Below are 20,926 nucleotides of genomic sequence, written 5' to 3'. Positions count from 1 at the left end.
TTATTTATGTTACAAGTGTTGAAAACGATCGATTGCTTTACGAACGGTAATATGGCGCGAGACGCAGTCGAGCGCTGTATGTGAGTGAGTAAAGCAATGGAGTTTTCACAAGAGTACCATACAATATTTTTTGTGCTGCCTTTTGTAATAAAACATATTTTTGAATCATTAACATAATAAATATTAAATAATAAATATTACATAAACAAAATTATGTTGGTATTCAATTTAGCACTAAATATGTCAAATGTCAATCTGTCAGTGCTCGAATTTCAAATTCAAAGGCAACTTTATAGCTTGCAAGGTCACCAACCGAAATTTTTATTAAAAAAAAAACCCAAAACTAAATTATCACATTTTAGCATTTTTTAAATATTTACGGAGCACCTTTTGTTTTATAACATTAGAGACATAATTGTCTTTCAGTAAGACTTGATTTGCCACAATTAGTTTATTTTTTCTTGCCTTAGATTTCTTGTTTGTCCATTGCAGCACTAGAGTTTTTTCATTTCCATTGCCGCACGCTAATCGTCCACTTAAAATGCCAATTGCAACTACGGCAGCACAAAAAACTTATTTTAGGAATGCAACACTATTTGACGTGGGCTACTAATTTGGTAAAAAATAATTAACATGCTCTACTACTGAATAAATGAAGCAACAAACAACTTGTGCTAAAAATAATTTTCTATTTTATTTAGACCTCTGAAAAAAAAATGATAAATTTGCAGTGTCACACCATTAGATAACAATTCAGATTTCAGATGATTCACATGATTGTTTCATGAAAACATAACAAATGAATTAGTCATAACTTCCTCGCCAACTGTTAACGATGAAAACTTTTCTAAACACTTAATTTCAATAGATTATCTATTATTTTTATTGCTTCACGAGAAATTTTGAAACATTGACGTCATCATTATAATTATATATAAACTCAACAAAACACTATCTCTTCTGTTTAAATACTTCTTCCTTGTTTAAATTTCTACGTAGTAATATTTAATTAACCGTAAATCTCTTCTCAACTAATCAACACAATTTTAAAACAATAAACTTAAAATAGTAGGTACATTTTACCATGATTTTATGGATTTGCTGTTATTACATTGTATTGATGCAAAACTTTAACATTTATTTATATTTGTGACTTTTACAACAAGTAGATTGTGAAGTAATTTTCAAATTTAAACAGTCGATCACTTTGTTCTTAATAAAAATGTCTACAATTTGTTTATCTATCATTTTCCCAAGAATCGTTTATCATTTTCACTGAAAAATAAAATGCTTCTCCTTTCATAGTATAACTTCCTGTCAATCTTGCAGCAAATTATGATTTGACATCAGACTATCTTTAATAATAACAGTTTGTATTCGATAATTTTAAAAGTGTGCTTCAGAATCATCGAAAACATAAAATTCAGACGAAAACTCTTCCATAGCGATCTGTCGTATGAATTACATTTATTACAGCAAAGGTGCAGCAGAACCCCTTCAGGTAGAAAAGGGTCTAAAAATAGGGTGCATTAGCAATTCCAGGTCCTGCGTTGTAAGTAAGCATCTGGATGAACATGTAGACTAACAGTCGCTGACGTCACAGTTCGTCCAAGATAATTCCATTATCTGCATTCTATTATCTTATCAACCCGGTTTATGTACATCACCAACAATAAATAACGTATTAAATTTACGTTCGAAAACGATTTAATAATTTCACCACGAGCCACGTTTTATAATAAGCCCAAATGATTATAAATAATTCAGATCGCAAGTCATGTGAAACGTTTCAGGTTGTCTTATGTGATCTTAGCCGTTGCATAACCTGGAACGTTGAAATAGAGTAAAGAAAACTAAAAGAAGTACCTGTTACGAGGCTGATGGAAGAATTATTATATCTAAATGAACCGAAAGCGATTATTAATCTGACCTGAATAGCTAATAAATTGTGAACGTGCATCGAGCTTCATCATTTTCTTCGGAGAATTTGCATAATTCGATTTGAAACTGTGATTGTAAATTTTGGAAGAGACACAGTGAGCTGCTTTGGAAATACAAAAATAGAAAGCGCTCTAACAGGTGTCTAATAATGCAATAACAAATTTAAAAGTAGATTATGAAGTACGGGAACATGGAAACTAAAATTAGCCTGCCATAGCGCCTTTGCTGTTACTTTATAAACTAATTTGCCGCAAGGTGGACCAGTGGAAATTTTGTGAAAACTGTGAGAATACAGAAGCGTTAATTGAGTTATTATTAACGAGTATGTCCAGCCTTGACTACTAACGAAACAAAATTTGTGTTGCGACCAAGTCGCATCAAGCAACGACTCTATGGTTCTAAAATCGTAAAGATTCTTTTTAAATTCTATAATGTACAAATATGTGAAGGCATCGAAGTAATCTCAGTCATTAGATGAAATGAGTCATTGTATTCGTTCCCCTTATACGCTGTAAGTCGACTCATTGTACATAAATTTGTAAGATTTCATAATTTTTCGTAGTGCAATATTTACATGAAACTGTAATGCGATCCACGTAGAAACAAATTGTGAATTTGACTCCGCGCTGAGAAAACCCTTATTAACAAATTGTTTCTACTCACAATTGTCTGTTTGTACATATTTAGGTATTAGACATTTCTGAAATGGTTTTATATATTTCTTTTTTGTATAATTTGTACATTGCGAAAAACTATGCCAAATGGAAATAGTTTTCTATAAATAATATGTGGTTACATAATAAATAGTGTACATGGTGACAAATCTAATTAAAACGAACAAGGATGGTCATTGTTCCAAATTTTTTAATGTATTTAATTATATTACCGAGATCAACGTACTTATTACTGTATTGAGAAAAGTGCAAAGTGTTATATAAAATTAGCATTAGACGATTAGAAATGATGTAGATAACATACTATGTATAGTAAATGCAATGTTTTTAAATAATGTAAGTAAAACTATGTGTAATGCAAAAGTATATAAACCCAATAAATAAATATTTAAATGAAATTGATGGCTCTTTTATTGTTTATATTAGGTACAGATCGTACTGTTTAATTTCGCCAAGACTCCACACTGATGTTCCTTACTCATTACGAATTAAAGGAAATCATTAAGTTTGTACCGAAACGACAAGTTGCATCCTGATTCCACTGATAATTGCTTATTGCCGCTTTCTGGTTTCCTAATTACAAAAATTTATTGAAAATTACAAACATGCATTAAAATGCACAGTGATTATACGATAACCTATTATAAGACTACATAATAATTAATTTACTTTCAATTTACAGAGGTAATTATCGACTTTTGTTCTACTCTCTAAAGTTAGATTCTATTTGTTATTTTAACAATGCAACTTCATGTTATTTTTGAAACAAAAAAAAAATTGACAATTAGAAAGGTACCACACTCAGGAGGAAGCTTACCGTGATGTACTCCCGGAACCTAAAGCGATTTTTTAAAAATATTTTGATAAACGAAAATTTGCTGCTGAGATGCATAAAATCACCTCCTGAAAGGATTTTATTTAATTCATTACTTACACGCTCTTGTAGAACCTGAATTTTTTCCTATTGGAATTTCTTTTAGTTTCCGAGATATAAGTGGAAAACTGTACAAGGTGATTCAAGTTTTACCGCCCGACCGAAAACACCCACTTCTAATCGATTTAAAATTCTCAAAAAATTCAGAAATGATTATGTATCGCTGTAGAATATCTTGTAAAAATTTAATTTTTTTTAATGAAACAGGTAAATACATATTTCATTTTAATTCAATAACCGTTACATTAATTTCCATAATTTTTCACTGAGAGTCCTTTCAAACATCCAGAAAAAATTTGGTGTCATGGAAATAATGAAAACATCACCAGTTTTTGAAATAAATGGAATTTTATATTAAAGTGCAAAATTTAGCTATGATTTATTATTAAATTAGGCGGCCATTTCCACAAAAGAACTTGACATGGGATATTTACGGTATATGGACTTAAGAATTACTAGAAAAGTTCTCACCAAATGTTTGTTGGCTGTTTACCAACAATGAGGTATTTATTTATGACACTGTCCAGTTGTAAATCTTGGACATTTTTCGCTGTTAATGTTAAAATTAGAATAATTCAAAAAATTGATTTGATTTCATAAATACCTGACCTGACCTAACCAATAATAATAATAAATGTGTTCTTTGAATTAATTGTGAATTATGAGCGTGTATGATTTTTTTTTTGCACTGAATGAAGTGATATGGGAAACTTGATTGCATACATTTGAAGCCTTACATCAAGGGAATGTAACCCTAACATTTCGTAATGTTTACTAATTTTTAATAGGGTTTATCGTGCGGGCGGTAAAACTTGAATCACCCTGTACAAATACCCCCACTGCAGAGGATGCAGTCCTGCAAAATATAAATAAAATGACGGGGGTACAGTGGGTCAGGTAACATTTCATGTTTTAATAGGGAACGATGGAAACATCAAATAAAAAATACAGTTTTACAGAAATTCTTTTCAATTTAGGTGAAAGTAAAATAAAATTCCCACAAATTTTCCCTTTGTTCTAATTTCTTGAGAGCGTTTTCTTCTTCTGATAACAGATAGAAACTCTTTTGTCTAATGTCTGTATTGAAGTGGAAACCACATTCACAGAAAAATGTGGCGTCGCGGACATTTCAATTCAATTTTATTATATCATTGTATTATTTACAACAAAATAAAAACTGAGAAGGTTAAAAACAGATTATTTTCATAAACACTAAATCAATTTGGGTGAAGGTTTGTTTAAATTTCCATAATGTTTATCTACTTAACTTTGTTGAAAACATTTTCTTCGGATAACAGTTTGAAATTTCTTTATTATAATAAGTGGAAAACAATAATGTTTACTGAAGTAACAATTACCTACAGTGACAGTAAAAAATACGGAAGCAGAGGTTAAAAAAGAGAAATAAGTAAAAATGGAAAAGTGATAGAAAGAATTCATAATCGTTTCCAGATAAATACGGAAACAAAAATGCTTATATTAAAAGAGTGCTGATATATTTCTCTAATTTTATTCACAATTAAAGTATAGACTCGAGTATAGATAAGAAAGAATTCCTTTTGCAACAACTTTACATTTTTTTTCCAACGTAAAGTATTTTTCCTTTATATGATTGTATACTGTCATTTTACTGTTAATTTTTAAAAACGAGTAAAGCCAACTCCTTATTAAAATCCATTTTCATTTTACCTTTAATGTGTGATAAATCAGAAAAATAAAAAATTAAAATATACATACGTTGTATTTTAGTTAAATAACCAATATTTGAAAATTACATTTTTTTTATCTTTCACTGCTTTAACTATCTCACTCATGTTACTTAAGTGTGTCTTTGCTGAATTAAAATAAAATAATTAAATCTTGTACATGATTATCCAATATTTGAAAGTTACATTGCTTTCTGATCTTCATTCCTTTGATCACCTCACTGACGTTACTTAAGTAACATCAAAATAATTCTGGCAACTAAGCAGGCTAAAGTACGGTGTAAAAATAACGGGCGTAAAATCACTGAAGTGAAAGGACTGTTAGGTGAGTAACAGGACATGAGAGTTCACAAATAATGTTCTAATCCCCGAAACAAATCAGTGCAAATAATCTAAAGCTTTTTATTATATCTGGAAAAGCTATCTGGTCTGTAAGTCCTGAAAAACCCACACAACAAATTCGTTTGAATTTGCACTAGCCTTGAACATAATTAATAAATATGTACGCTCGTATCTCGATTATAATGAATATTTATGTCATCACTTATTTAATTTGCAATATTGGTTCAATGGTTGTTAAAAATACATTTATCTACGAATATAAGTAGGTACGTATAAATATTTCAGCAAGTATCGTCGTCATCGCTTTTCATAAAAAGAATCGATTTTTCATGCGAATATTAAAACTGCAGACACGAAAAGTTCATTGAATTAAGAAAGACGAGCTTTTCCATGGCAAGGTCGTCTGGTTAGTTGCTAAAATTATCACCACCAAATTTTGTCACGGTCAATTCTGAAGTGTCATTTTCAGGACAATGCATCGCGCAATTTTAACCTTGTATTTCATTCGTTATTTTAGTTTATTATGCCTCATGAATAATTTATTTCCTATATTTTCTGATTCGTATTGTTTTCGTATCATTTAGTGTCATTGTACTGCTTGTGATTTAGATCTAGTAGACAACGAGCTTGTACCCAAAATTTCCAGAATTTTTATACAACCATATCACTCATGCAAATTTCAGCAGAGGTACAAGATAAATAAACTCGTCGTTAAATGTGTTTTATAGCGGTCCGCATAAATAATATAAAGATTCTTAAAAACCTGTCTTTATTATGGTGGCAATGGAACATTTACGTTAAGGATAATGGCTATGAATAATGGTAATGCATGAATCTCGTATTAAAGACGCCATGTTAAGGAGGATTTGCTCCGATTATCAGCTTTCTCAAACCTGCAATCTCATTTGTTACAAATGAGGTACTGAAAGAGGTTTCACATCGTGTCCGTGTTTGAAGCCACTTTTTACATATTATTCTTTAATAACTTGCTTAAAGGCAAAACGTATTATTCTGTAGAATTTTCTTAGACATGCTTCAGGCGCATAATTCAAACAACATGGGTGTCATTTTCGCTGTTACCGTGAATTAATTAGGAGAAATCTACGTAGTTCAAAATGTACACTTTTTCACATCCTCGATAACTAAAAGTGTTCGTTAATAAACAGGGTTCAGAGAATTGACAAAAAATTTTAAGATTTCAAACTCAACAATAACGTATTGAAAATTTATGCAAGACAAAATTCGTTTTAAGGAGAGAATGCAATTGGGGTAAAGTATTATAGATAAGCAATAAACATTAGGTTTACAAAAAAGCTATGGAGCATAACAACAAAAATAATGGAATTTCCATTCAATTGTATCCATTACACTTATTTCTTTCTATTTTCAGAAGAAACTGTTGAAGAATTGTTTGATCTAGTTAATTAAAATCATTATGAACAAAATCTGGGGTTGAAAGAAGTAAATCAAAACCAATATTTTTAGTATTATTATTATTATGTATTTTCATTTAATTTTTTTTATATTTATTTTCATTTTGATTTCAACAAACTGTAAAAATGTATTTTCTGTTTTGTCCGTTCCCTTATTTGTCTCAGTCCTACACATAAGTTTATAACGACGAGAAATACAAAAATGATTATCGAAATCAAGAATGTTAGTGATACTTACATTTGATTTTAAAATTTATAACCAAAAAGACTCATTGCTAAGTTGTTAACAAACATACATACTTTTCAACACATAATTGCTAATATGTTTGTCTTGATTATTTATTAATTTCATTTTGATTTATTTAAAGTATGTTAAAACGTAGGTATGTCGTTTTTAAAAGTATTATTATTTTGTTAGAAAAGTCGTTCATTACAGTTTGTCCGAGATTGAAAGTTAGCTTCACCATAAATTTAAATTTTAAATCTATTTAGTACAAACCATTTGAAATTTGTAATTTCATTCTGCTACTAATTGCTTGCCAACATATTTCAAATACTACTTTACTACTTTAATTACTACTTATTACTACTTGAATAGTTATTACTATTTAAATACTACTACTAGTTTCTAAATAATTAGGAAGTAATATTTGATCATTTGCAGATAAGTTGGTACTGTTAAGAGACAATACAAATTTTAGAACCACGAATGAATCTCAGAAGAATAAAATAAACGTAATACAATTCTATTTCGGTTCTAGAATGAAGGTAATTTTTGGGCGAAATATTTTCAGTCAGTAATTTGATAACAACAAGGTTCTAAATATGTGATTAGCAAAAAATAACTGTCTTTCATAAACACAATCAGGAGATTACAAAAATTCCGTAACCTGAAATAAAATTCAAAAGAATAACGGTTAATGTTTCTTTGTTTAATTTTTTAAAACCCTTTCGTGAAGATTTTAAAATTAAATGAAAAAGAATAAATAAGATAAATAATTTGATCGAATTTGTATCTATTCAAATGCGTAAATTGAAAAACGAGGCAGATTTGTTAATTGGGGAGTCAAATTTTTCAGGACATGGAAATTTTCTACATTCTCGTGAAGATTTTAAAATTAAATATGTATATGTAATAGAGTAAATAAGATAAAAGATGTTATCGAATTTGCGTCGGTTTAAAAAGTGTAAATTCAGAAATGAGACAGATTTGTTTTAATTTTGGAATAAAATTTTTCAGCATCTTGAAATTTTCCACCCTCATTTAAAAATTAAATGAAATTTGAAATAGAGTAAATAAGGTAAACGATGTCATCGAATTTGTGTCGATTTAAAAAGTGTAAATTCAAAAATGAGGCATTGGGGTTAATTTAGGGGTAAAATTTTTCATCATCTGTAAATTTTCCATCGTGCCCTTTCTTATCAAACATTATAAAGAAGAGCAAGACATTAAACGAAAAGCAGGACGACGATTTCGTTGTATTTATTTTTACATCGCGCATGACAATGTCAAATTTAGTGTTGGGAAGAAAAAACAATCGTTCGCGGTTCAAAAAGGCGATCGTCCTTGGCGAGTCCTGTGAGGACGTTCGGTAAATGCGCCTAATGACGTGTGGAAGAATGGGGTGAACGGAAAAGTGAACGAACAGCGCCGCCTAAAAACGTGTCCCCCACTATATTCGGTCCAAATTGTGGTCCTAGAATCGAGGGCAAGTTAATTTTATTGCAAGAGAACATCTCGGAATCAATTGGCCATCGGAGTGATTTGTGTTAACACACGGAGGAAGAGACCTTGAACCTGCTGCATAATAAATAAAATAAGCCTGGAAAATGAATAACACAAAAAGCGAGCGCCGCGCCATTTTGCCGACTATCGGCGACAGTTAGAACTAGCCGCATTCCTGGCAAAAGAACCACGTCCCTATAGTCGTGACAAGCCAAAATAATTCTAATAGTTCCGACATACCGTCGTTAATAACAAAGTTTTCGACCGTGTTACGTAACGATTTTGTCGCATTTCTTTGAACATTTCGGCGGATTCGGTCGTGCCGCCACCGGATACATCGAAAACAACTGAAAATCGCCAGGATTATCCTCGAATTTTGCAATAATTTTAGTTAAACGAGTCCGTCGTTGTTGCGAACATGTGCATCGTTTAGAGATCGGCCGGGTTCGTGCTCCTTCGGCGCCGAGTACGTGCTTTTGGTGGAATAGCGACGACGCATATCGCATAGGTGGCGTTGTGAGACACAATTCAGGGAAGGTAAGAACCCTTTGGGCTATTTTTCTCGTTATTTACCCCTTCACCTCGGGATTTTTTACGGTTTTCTGTTGTGTTCGGGTCGTCGGAGGCCATCACCGCCGGCACCCGTCCCCGATCAGTGCATCTAAGTAGGTTTTAACGGTGAAACGTCGCTTTTAAGTCGGTTCGAACGAGGAAATCGCCTCTTCTAACAGGTCATTTGCTTTGTTTATACGGTGCGTTTTTCGCTGTAGCCTAGACGGGGTGCATGCCGGGTGGTGGTTCGTGCCGGGGCCGGGGGCGGCAGGGGCTCTGCGGCGCGCTCCGGCGGCCTCGCAGCCCCCGGAATAGAGGGGGGCCGCATCCTGTCTCACAGGGGGCGCTGACCACGAGGCGGTTCGGTACCTCGGCAGTACCTACGCCTGCTCGCCCGCCTCAACGGAGGCTTTCGTTCCGATTTTCTCCACCGTCAGCGCCGCCGTTTTCGTGCTTTTCTATTTTACCACAGATAACAAGTTAGAATGTGTGATACAACAACGTTCGGTTGTGTAATGCGATTTTATCGCTTAAACAAATTTTGAATGGGCGCCATTTGTCGACTCTTCCCAAACCACGTCGAGAAAACTCGAGCTTTAATTACTTTTTTTATGTCCCTCAAGTGGGTAATATCAATAAAACACGTGCTACACCATCGAAACTCCGTTACATAGCCAACGCAAATATTCTCCATCAATAATAATTATAATTTTCAATTTAAAATTCAATTGATAATAACATCCAATGGAACAATTTATCGTTGGCGGCTTTTACGAGGAGCAAATTAAAAGCGCCGTGAAAAACCGACTTAAGCTCGTCCTTCATTTCCTGGAAAAATCACCGACATTGTGGTACCACTGGTTTTGCCTCTGAATTTTTCAGATGGGAAATATCAATGCTAGATTAAGTAATAACGAAAAATCGAAGTGTCACCAAGAAAATGTGTTCCCTGTTCGCTTATTTTCTTCCTTCGTTAAAGTATTCTCCAGATTAAATATTCAACGTGAAGAAAAGCCAACTTTGCATAATTAAATTTTTAGTCTGTACCGGAACCGGCCCGGAATCGATCCTTTTGTCAAGTTTCGAATTTGAATTAATAAAAATAAGAATTTAATATTTAGGATAAATTAAAAATTCCATTCCGAGGTAAGAGAGGGATTAATAAATAATCGGTGAGGGTGTCCTGCAGTAAACTTCGTGAAACGAAAATTTTCACTATCCCATCATTTATTGAAATAGTTTTAATGATCGGTTGTTCGAAGTCGAACACAATAACAAAGGTTGATCTAACCACGTGAACAAATACAAAATCAACAGTGTCATTAGTGTCGGCGACTTGTATATTACGGCTAATCCGCTAGAAAAATCGTTGCTTTATGTTTCAAGCGTTAATTTGTTGTGAATATTAATTCGAAGTGCTTGTCGGGAATAACTAGAATCTACGAGTTTCAGCGCTCGACCGGATATTACAGTGAGTGCGAATGCAAAAAGGGCGTTCCACTCGATGGAAATGTCTCCCAACATTTATCATCATATGTATTGCGAAATTTTTTAACATCGATGAATCAAACGTTAACGTATTTAGAACGGACTTTATATTCAAGAGTATTTTTGTTCGGTAAGGATAACGCTGGTCTTGATAGGATCAAATATGGAAATAACAAATAGGCAACGATCGTGCGCGTTATGTAATATGCCTGACCATAAGCAATAAAATATTTTTATAACAGCCGCAGAAACCGTGTTATGCTTTCGTTATAATGTCTTACTCTTAACTAACATTAACAAACGATCATTTTGATGCTCACTTATGAGCTCCGAAGTCGTCCATTGTGAATAAACTAAAGCAAATTAAAATACAAGTTACCGAGATTCATTTTGATGTCTAATTTCTTTTCAATTTCGAGACAGATTGATGATAATAACTGAAAACTCGGCAAGAACGCAACATCAAAGCTCACGGAAAGCTTTGCCTCGATGCGATAATGGTGGAATTTGTAATACCAAATTGATTTTAGTAAATAATGAATGAAAATTGACGGACGTCAGAATTCGTCGTCCTGTGCATTTTTCCTTATTCGTTGGATTGTGTTCTTGTTTTTCAGTAAAAGCTTTTTTTTTGAAGGAAGCTTCTCCCAAAGCTTCTTCACAGCAGGAATTAATTGAAATGTTTTGGCATCTTTTCACTTTAAAATTCGAACGTGATTACAGTTTTTCAAAGGTTTTTGTACGCTCTATACGAGTACGTATAAATAAAATTAAAATGTGTCTGTTCTTTAGATAATTAAACAAATTTCATTTAGACTTGTTGGTTTACTTACGCAGCTTCTAGAATTTTTGTTTGTTTGTCTGACTCTCTGTTTTAATCCATTTAACTTAGAACCAAATGGATCGATTTTCTTCAAAGTTTGTTAGAAAGAGAAAATTCTGATTGTAGCAGCAATAAATCTACTGAGTATATTGCGGTGTAGTAAGCTCGCCTTGTTTATTTCGTCGATTTTAATCTAAGCGGCGCTCGGTCATGTCACTTCAGGGCTTATGTTTTTTACATTGCAATTCTAAACGTCAGAAGTTAATTTTTAATTTAATCAATTTGTCTGGTTTCTTCAAATTTCTTACTTAGGTACTAAGTTTAGCTTCTTAACTTGTTCCTTTAGGTACGTTGATTTTTGCAGTTCAAATATTGCTGTAGCTTTTTATTTTTCTTTGACAACGATTCAGTAGTCAATACGGGACACCTCAAGCAGAGTTAAACGGATCTTGGGAAAAACTTTCGAATAAAAATTCAGCTTGATATTGACGTCACATTCCTTAGTATACCTAAGCAAGCAGAGCCTCAAGGAAAAGCTAGTTTTATAATAAATATTTATTTCTATTGTCGCAGTTATAGTTTCGGTAACTTTAAAAAAGAGTTTAAATTATTGTAGTCAAAGACAAACAAAACTACATTTTGACTAACTTGAACAAAAAATGAGACGAAATTGAAAAGCCGTATACTTCAATAATTAATCCGTTTTGCTTTCCATAATTTTTTATTTGTGCCATCTTAAAATCTGTGATCGTGAATTTATATAGCCTAAAATTTAGCACTAATATTTCAAGAAGTTGAAACTAGTTTTACGTAATTCAATGAGTAATCCTCTACCTGAATAGAATTCTTGGAATGACGACCTCTGTATCGGAAAATGATTCGTTAAAAGCTTGATTCCAATGCAAATGGTTGAGGAAGTTGTATTTTATAATTAAAAAAATTAACACAACTTCCGCAACTTAATCAAATTAATTAATCATTATCGCCTTTATCAAAAAGTTTTTTTAATGAAATTCTTGTTTTACCAATTCCACTAAAATCAGAACTTTTACGAAAAAGTTCCGTCATCGGATATTTAAATAAAAAAAATATCTGATGTGTTGTCTTTTAAAATAGTTGGTGATGACAGCAACGTATTTCCATTTTTAAAGATTACATTGGTAACGACCATAATAGCTATTTAGCTATTAATTAATTTTTATGATTTGTTTCATTTGACTGTCTCGCCGAAATTTTCAGACAAATTAAAAAAATTATGATACTGTAGTATTCCTTCATGTATTCAAATTAATATTTCACTAATACAAATTTCAATGCATTTCAGCCAAGAATGACGTATTCATGTCATTTCTCTCGAAGCTTCTAATGCTAATATGACTGAATTTCAATAAATTTGGTATCTGTACATTTGTATCGCTCAGATATCCCCCTAAAATTATCTTCCGTGCATTTCGTGCGTATTAACCAACAGTGAGAGTGGGAGTTGCTTTGAATTAGTTCTTTAACAGGATAAAACACAATATGCGACCCTTAATTACGGTTCATACCCACGCTACGTGTAAAATTAATAATATCTACGATTAATTTTATATAAGAAAGGCAGCAGTCGATTTTCATGAAAAGCGAATGCGTTAATGGATTATTTTTAAAGTTGTCAAGTTTATTTTTGGTAGAATTAATTCGACATAAATTCTGGTAGGAAGATTCATTTGAAACTGCATGCCAGCTACTCTTGCTTCTGCCAATGGTTTGTCAGTTTGCAATTTTGGAAAAAATCGATATCATTAAAACGTTGACGATCAATCAAACATTAGACATTCCCCAGAACGTGAGCTTATTTTGGCGTATTTATTTTACTTTGGAGTTGCTAAAAAGCGCTTTTCAGACATGTAAATTGACCGCAATTCTTACAGCGTAATGGGTCAGGGCGGGTAAGTCCGTGAGTAGCAATTACTCTATTATTACTTATACTCATGGAAAACTTTGTATGAGTCCGTTCAATATAAATTATACGGCGGAAAATTAGTAAGTGAAAGCTATAGGTCACTTTTATCAAATTGTTAAAAAATAAATATGTAAGAACGGACAGTTGACATGAAAAATTATGAGAGAACTTACATCTGCCTGTAACATACATAAGCGACGCTCGAAATACCGGATATCCTAAGCCTATTTTAAAAATTTACCAAACCAGTTTTACATCAGCTGCGGTTAATTCATGTTGGCTCTTTATTGTCGTGTTCGCAACAATTTTATGCGAATAAAATCAATGACGTTTACAATCATAATCCAATGTTTTATTCAGTCCCTGTCTGAGACAATGATTAAATTTCAGAATTTTGAAGTATCAATTCAAATGATATGGCAACTCGAGAAAAGAAGCTTTCAGTTAGCAGAAAGCAGAACACATCGTCCCCTTTACCGCCCAAGGAAGATGTAACATCCGAAGAAACAAGAACGAATCCAAACAATGAAACGCCAGAAGATAATCAAGCAGCGGCTAAAAACTCCGCTACGAAAGTATCAACTACCAAAGTTCCCCTAGCAAAAAAATTAGCCAATAAAAACACTCCTAAGAAACTAACAAAAAAGCCGATCGCTTTGAAACTGAAACCAGCAATTAAGAAAAATGTTAAAATCAAACAAAAAATGATGAAGGCGATACTAAACAATCCCAAGAATACTGAAACTAAAAAGAAGTTGCTCAAAAACTGTGTTAGACAAATTAAACCGAGAAAGACTAGATTGGGTAAAAATAGTAAAGCGGAGGAGAATTTACCTCCGGTTTTAGAACCAATTTTGCCCATAGAGGAGGATTTAGAGAATAAACAGTCGAAAAAGAAAGGAGGAAGGCCTCCACGGATCGACAATTATGCAAAGAAAGTTTGCCATTCGGATAGTGAGAATTTGACTATCGACCCGGCGAAAACGAAAAGAGTGTACCGGAAGAGAGTTAAGCAAGAAAATCCTGCCAGTGAAACAATCGAAGACGTCATGAACGATCTGTCCACTCTAATAAAAAATAACGACACAAAAGAAGAATCCGATGTTGTATCGGAGTCGGGCAAAAGCGATTCTTTAAAACCTAAGAGAGTAATTAAGAAGAAGAAAAAAGAAAACATAGAAAACACGTTGAGCAAATTGAGCCCCGCCCAGCGTAAAGTGATCGACATGCTCGATTTGAACGTGAGTAAATTCAAGGGTCTCCCGATCGCCAGAAGAAGACACAGCATCGAGAAGATTCCTGTCGGGGCCGTCGACGCGGACTCGTCCAGTCTCAATCGACTCTCCATCTTCAACAATCTACCGAGATGCATCAGTCCTCGCTCCAAAAATTTCCCAAGACTTAGGCAAACTGCAGACGGGTTAAATCGGCGCCCAAGTCCTTACAAAACGAGGTCAGACTCGCCGGCGAGAATCCTGCGAAACGGTAAGCAGAGAAAACTTAGAGACATAGAACTCCTGGAAGGTTTGGACATCAGGCACAAAAGACGAAGGAGGAACTGCTCTGAATTCAGCGGCAGCGAAATATCGCTGTCGAAATTTTCGGGATACGAATCTGACAGTAGCTTTTCGGATATGTCTTCGTTGCACGGTGCTGAAACCATCGAAGCTAAAGACGTTGAAATCATAAAAATCGAGAAAAAAGAGAGTTTCGAAACGGCCGAGGAGTTCCCGGAGAACGTTCAAAATCCACAAATCAAGAGGCGTCTCTCGAATGACGCGGAGACTAATGGTTCAACTATAGACACTAATTCGAATTTATGTTTGAATAAAGATACCAATCTAATGAACGCTCCCGTAAAGGACGAAGCAGACGCTACGGAAAATGCTGTGATTAATAATTCGACTGAGAAAGTTCCTGAAAAGTCAATCATCCTCGACATCATGAAACAGACTTTTAACGACACTTTTGAGGAAAAAGAAGACAAAGAGAAGAGATTGTCTAAGGCGAGAAACGTCAAACAAAAAGTGGGTACCGTCAGTACTACCTCATTCTACAACAGATCCGCGAGTATGAAGAATGAAAAGGATGGTGAAGCAGCACCGCGAGAGGAGAGTCCGGCTCCTGTTGAAGAAAAATCGGAGCCAGTACCTCAGATTAACGACGAAGAGGAGAAGATTGAAGAAACTCCGGTGACGGAAAACGGTGAATCGTCGAGTACAGTTCCACAAGATCTGCAAGATTCCGAACCGAATGTCCAAAGTGGTAACGACGACGAGATCGAGTCGGTGGTACCAAACGGCGACTCTTGCAGAGATCAACCACGAATAGAAGAAACTCCGGAGAATTTAGCGATCAAAGAAAATATCCTGCAAGCTCTGGGACTGCAAAGCTTGAAGGCAGCTAAAGAGGCGAAGTTGAAAAATAGGGAAAAGGCTGAATTGAGAAATAATGACTACTACACTGGTACACTTAAAACAGTTATCAAAATTAATCGAGGCGAGAAGAAAAAGGGTAGGAACTCCATGAAGATGACGCTGCACAAGAACAAGGTTAAGACCGTCGAACAAGAGAACAACGGAATGGATGAGGGTTATAAATTGACGAAGGATGTAAGTACCGGTAGCGAGTAGTTGTTGATCTAAATAAAGGTAAATCTTTCAGGGTCCGTCCACGAGCTGGAAACACGGTGGTCAGTCGTCAGACACGGCTGGTGCGCACAGAAAGTCACATTATTCTAACCGCTCTAACATGGGTAATTACATGGTTTTGGGGTTAACTCTGATTTTTGCCTTGTATGATTGCACTTCTTCACTTAATCGTACTACACTGTACACCAAACTCTAAAGCTATGCCTCAAGTTACTTGTGTTTCAACACTCGATCGCTGTTCAATTAAAATTTCTTGAAATCTCATTAACTTTTCGACCTGAAACTGGGCCGTAGCGTAAGTATTCGATTTTGATTTAGATGGAAGCAGCGAACACACCTCGGACGGCGAAGCTGGCGCTCAAGAAGGATCTACCAAGGCGCTGGTCATCCCGGAAAAAGCCAGTTCCTTCAGTATTCATCCGGGACGAGTGTGCAAAGACGAGTGTTGCTACTGCTACGGAAAATTCGGATTGTTCGACACGCCCTGTCACATAGCACAAATGAAGAGTGTCGAACGGCAAAACAAAATACTGTGTGGTGAGTGTGCGAATGTCGAAGAAGTACATGTCTGCAGTGTAGCTTTCAGCCGAGAAACACTTGACGAGGGATTCGTGTCTGTGCGATGCTTGCTACCGACACGTCGACCGTAAAGCCAACACGCCTTCCTACACGAACAAATCTCTTAAAAGAGGTGCAGCGGTCGCACCAGGTCCCAGACAAGATCACTGCCATGTATTGGGTTGTCACAAAGTCGCGTCGAACATTTTGCGAAGAAAATGGATAATCAAGATGCGAAGAAGCATTTGCGAAGTGGTACGTTTCCACGAGCGAAGTGAGGAACGACAGTTTCAGATTTTATTTTCAGATCAATATAGATTTGGATAATCCCGGTCTTCACTCGATTCCTATATGTGATGAGCACTACTCCGCACTCGAATACCTTATGGTGTGCGCGATGTGCAAAAGAAGGTTGGCCAAAAACCACGTTCATTACTTGGGACCTGAAACTGTAGATCTGAATTCTGCACTGAGTGCAGAAGGGATACCTTTAACGTTGACTGACAAACCAGTTGTTTGTAAATTGTGTAAATACTTCGCGGCGATCATTCTCAAACCTCCAGACGATCGCCCGGAAAACAGCTCCACGTTTTTCGCCGAATACAAGAAAAGGTATTTAGCAACGAGCGAGAGGTCAATCGGTGTTACTAATTGTGCTTTCAGACTTCTTCACTTCAACGATATAGTCCCGATGGACGAAGCGGCAGCGGAGGAACCTATTATCATTCCCACGAAGGACAACAAAGTCGAGAAAGAACAAATCAGGAAGAAGCGGAAGATGTCGAAGACTCAGTCGATGGGTGGAGATGGTGGTTCTGACTCTCAAGTAGAAGTAGATAAATCTGACCAAAGTCGTGTGCCTTCATCTGATTCCACTAATCAGTCTCGTCCAGAATCACCGTCGGATTACATGGTGGACTACAACACTCTGATTCCCTCCATCGCGATGGAATGTGGCAGCGACAGCGAGTCCAAGAAAGAGTCTTCGACCAAGTCGCAAATGAAGAAAGTTCCGCGTCCTGAATCGGTGAAGCAAGCCGTGGAGATATCGAAGAACATGAAAGTGAAGAATGACAAGAGCAGTGATATTGCGGTACAAAGGCTAGGCTCGAATCCTTCGATTTCGGTGAGGCAACTGTTTCCATGCGAAGAAGACCTTCCACTGCAGGGCCAGATAGAGTTCGGAAACGTGAAAGAACGAACTCCTGAAGGATGGGAGAAGTGCACTTCGGTCATCCAGTACGATATGGAAACGAAACACTTGTGGCAAGAGTTGCAAAAGCCGTACGGGAACCAGAGCAGCTTCTTAAGACATTTAATTTTATTGGAAAAGTACTTCAGGAATGGCGATTTGATTCTAGCCCCCAATGCCAGTCATCACTCGATCAATTACAGCGAGTCGGTACACAATAGATTGAGGGCGTACGATAACATCCCCTCGAGCGCTGGAAATGTGCAACCTATCAGTATGATCCCGTTTAATAAATCACAAAAGAGCAACAGTGGAATTATAACTAGTACAAATACGAGTAAAGAGAGTCAGGTGTCTGCACCGCCGGTAATAAACGCTGCCAATTTACCTAAGAGTACCCCTATCACGATATCCCAGTTGAACAGTCCACCGTTGATACCTCCGCCCGCCACAGTATCAAAGCCTAAGCCTGTCGGTGCTCCGCCCGGTTTGATCTCGCTCCAGCCCGGCACGAACAGGCCCGTGGCCCCGCTAGTCAAAGTGCAACAACCCCAGAAAATCAAGTTCCCCATAACGAAAAACTGGAGACCGAATTTGATCCCGATAGACCCCACCAAGAAGAACACCGAACGGAAAGCCGGCCTGGTCCAGGTCATCTCCGGCGGCAAACCCTACCATATCACGTTGGAAGATTACAAGAAGATGTGCGCCATAAAGAAGAGTTTCGAGCTGAAACAGAAAAGACTTCAGGAGGCGTCGAACGGCGGCGGCAAAGCGGTGAAAGTGTCGTACAATTCTGTGTTAAAGTCGATGACGCCCAGGAAGGGCTTGGTGATTTCGAAGACGTCGACTGCCAGTCCGAAAAGCGAACCAAGTGATTCGGAAAATATCTTGGATAAACTGGACAAGCAAGTGGAAAAGTTAGAGACTAGATTGAGCGAGAACAAACCATCTTTAGCTTTACCGAAAATACCTAAATCGTTGACTGTTATCCCGCAAACGGTTACTCGGAAACCCTCGCGGCCTTCAAGTCCTGTTCTCTTAATTACTCCGAAACCAAAACAAATTACGAATAAGTCATGATTAATTCTGACAATGTTTCAAAGTGCCTCTGAAGATTGTCTTTATATCTTAAATTGTATACAATTATATAGAGATTAGTATATCGACAGTTTTTGTTTTCCTTTTATTTTATGAAAATTGTTGGCAAAATTGTACATTTTGCTTTAAATTATTGTTATAAGATTGACACGACTTAGAAGATATTTTTTTAATACAAACTTTGTAAATAAATACATTAGGATAATAACACTCAAATAATTTTTGTACATTATCTGCTGTAAGACGTATGTGTTCAGTACTCTTTCTTCGTTCAAAATTCCAGCAATAACAGTATCTGTTTGTTCACGAAGTACTTACGAAGCAAGAATAGACACTAGTATTGTTTCAGTTTTTCATTCATGTTCGGAGCTGTTGGTCTATACTTTTTTCAATGCTCATAAAACATCTTTTTTAATCTAATATCTAATTTATTACAATTTTAGTATTTTTATAAATATATATCGACATTTTTATTGGATTTGTTTATTGGCAATGTAATGAAATGTACTGATTTTACGACCGCCGTAAAATCAGTCAGATTGTGAAAATGAAAAGTCTGAAATATTGTTATTTTTTCTGAAACCTGTATAAAGCCCAATATTTGAAGTTACTAGTTAATTCATTAATATAATTATTTATGTACATAATACAAATGGGCGTTACAATAAATACAAATAAATAATTTAATAAATAACATCCGCCTCTTTATTCACGCTAATCCAACCCTACCCCGTAAAAAACACGTGTTGGTAAAAAATAAAATAATGATAAATTGCTGTCGAAAAATGCAGAGAAGAAGGTTGAACTTTTCTCTAACATGTCTTTGGATGACTCAAGTTTATTTTGGTCGTCGGTTAATGACAAGTAAACAAAAGAATTGTTAATCTATAATTCGTTCATGTCTTCGACGAATGAAGGTTGGAAAATCTGAGTACGAGGGTGTACATGTACGATAAGAAGTGCGATAAGTGCTCATGACAGTCAAGGTCATAAAGGACTGGTCAATAGATAAGTTTAATTTGCACAAAAGAATGTAATGAGTCCTTGGAATGTTTAATAAAAATTGCTATCGCAAAGCTTATCAACAGTAAGACTGGTTACCAATTGCATCATTTTGTAGTGAAATTAATTTACGTTATTAAATTGGAAACACATCTAAGTATTTAAAGCAGAACTTGTAGACATTTCAAAAAAATCTTATTAAAATAAAATGAGGATTTTTATTTTGTTAAACAGTTTGAATAAAACGAGTAGGTACAAAGTAAAATCGATTACATATTTTGAAATTTTACATCAAATTTTTCTATTATCGGCGACAACGATCTGAACACTTAATAAATTGACTTGGCACATTTTTCCAAATGCAAAAACAGCAGCAAAGTCAACAACCAGAAATTTTATTTTTAGAATTGTACATTTACAAAGAAAAATGTTTCAATTTGATTGAAAATTAAATACAAAACTGTCTTCATAAATGTAAAGAACAAAACAATTTTTAAAATTCTATCAGAACTCAAAATGTAACGATTACATCATATCTTTAAATTTTCTCCTGAAGTATTTACGTATTTACTTATCGCGGAATCAGGCGATTCAAAATCAAAGAAATTCCTTTTCGAGAGGATTTCCCTTGCCATTCAACGTGGAAACGCTGCAAGCATTCGGGGCACTTTTCCAGATTCCGCAATATTATCGGAAATTTTTGTATTATAAAACAAAAATGTTTATGTAATTATGTTATAATATAATTAAATCATTTTACGTTCATTATTTCGAAATTGTCACATTTTCACAAAAGTTTTAAGATTCTTTAAAATTTGAATAACTAGATATTTTATAAATTATAGAGGCAATAATTAC

The 20,926-nt window shown here is 35.0% G+C and overlaps 1 protein-coding gene across 2 annotated transcripts; it reads left to right on the top strand.

Moving 5' to 3' along the window:
- The first annotated feature begins 8,935 nt into the window (after positions 1-8,935).
- east (enhanced adult sensory threshold) lies at positions 8,936-19,760 on the top strand. 2 transcript variants are annotated; one of them, XM_069050164.1, is made up of 7 exons: positions 8,936-9,293; positions 13,955-16,176; positions 16,229-16,277; positions 16,534-16,752; positions 16,802-17,028; positions 17,081-17,385; positions 17,437-19,760. In XM_069050164.1, the coding sequence occupies exons 2-7, from the start codon at positions 13,981-13,983 to the stop codon at positions 19,046-19,048; spliced, it is 4,608 nt and encodes a 1,535-aa protein (XP_068906265.1). In that variant the 5' UTR covers positions 8,936-9,293; positions 13,955-13,980; the 3' UTR covers positions 19,049-19,760. The 2 variants fall into 2 exon arrangements, with proteins under 2 accessions (XP_068906265.1, XP_068906264.1); XM_069050163.1 differs by having other exon boundaries at positions 16,229-16,319.
- Positions 19,761-20,926: the final 1,166 nt, after the last annotated feature.

Source organism: Tenebrio molitor, chromosome 6 (genome assembly GCF_963966145.1).
Source record: "Tenebrio molitor chromosome 6, icTenMoli1.1, whole genome shotgun sequence".
NCBI classification, from domain to species: domain Eukaryota; kingdom Metazoa; phylum Arthropoda; class Insecta; order Coleoptera; family Tenebrionidae; genus Tenebrio; species Tenebrio molitor.
The sequence above is the reverse complement of the archived record's forward strand: the minus strand, read 5'-3'. Positions and strand labels throughout refer to the sequence as shown.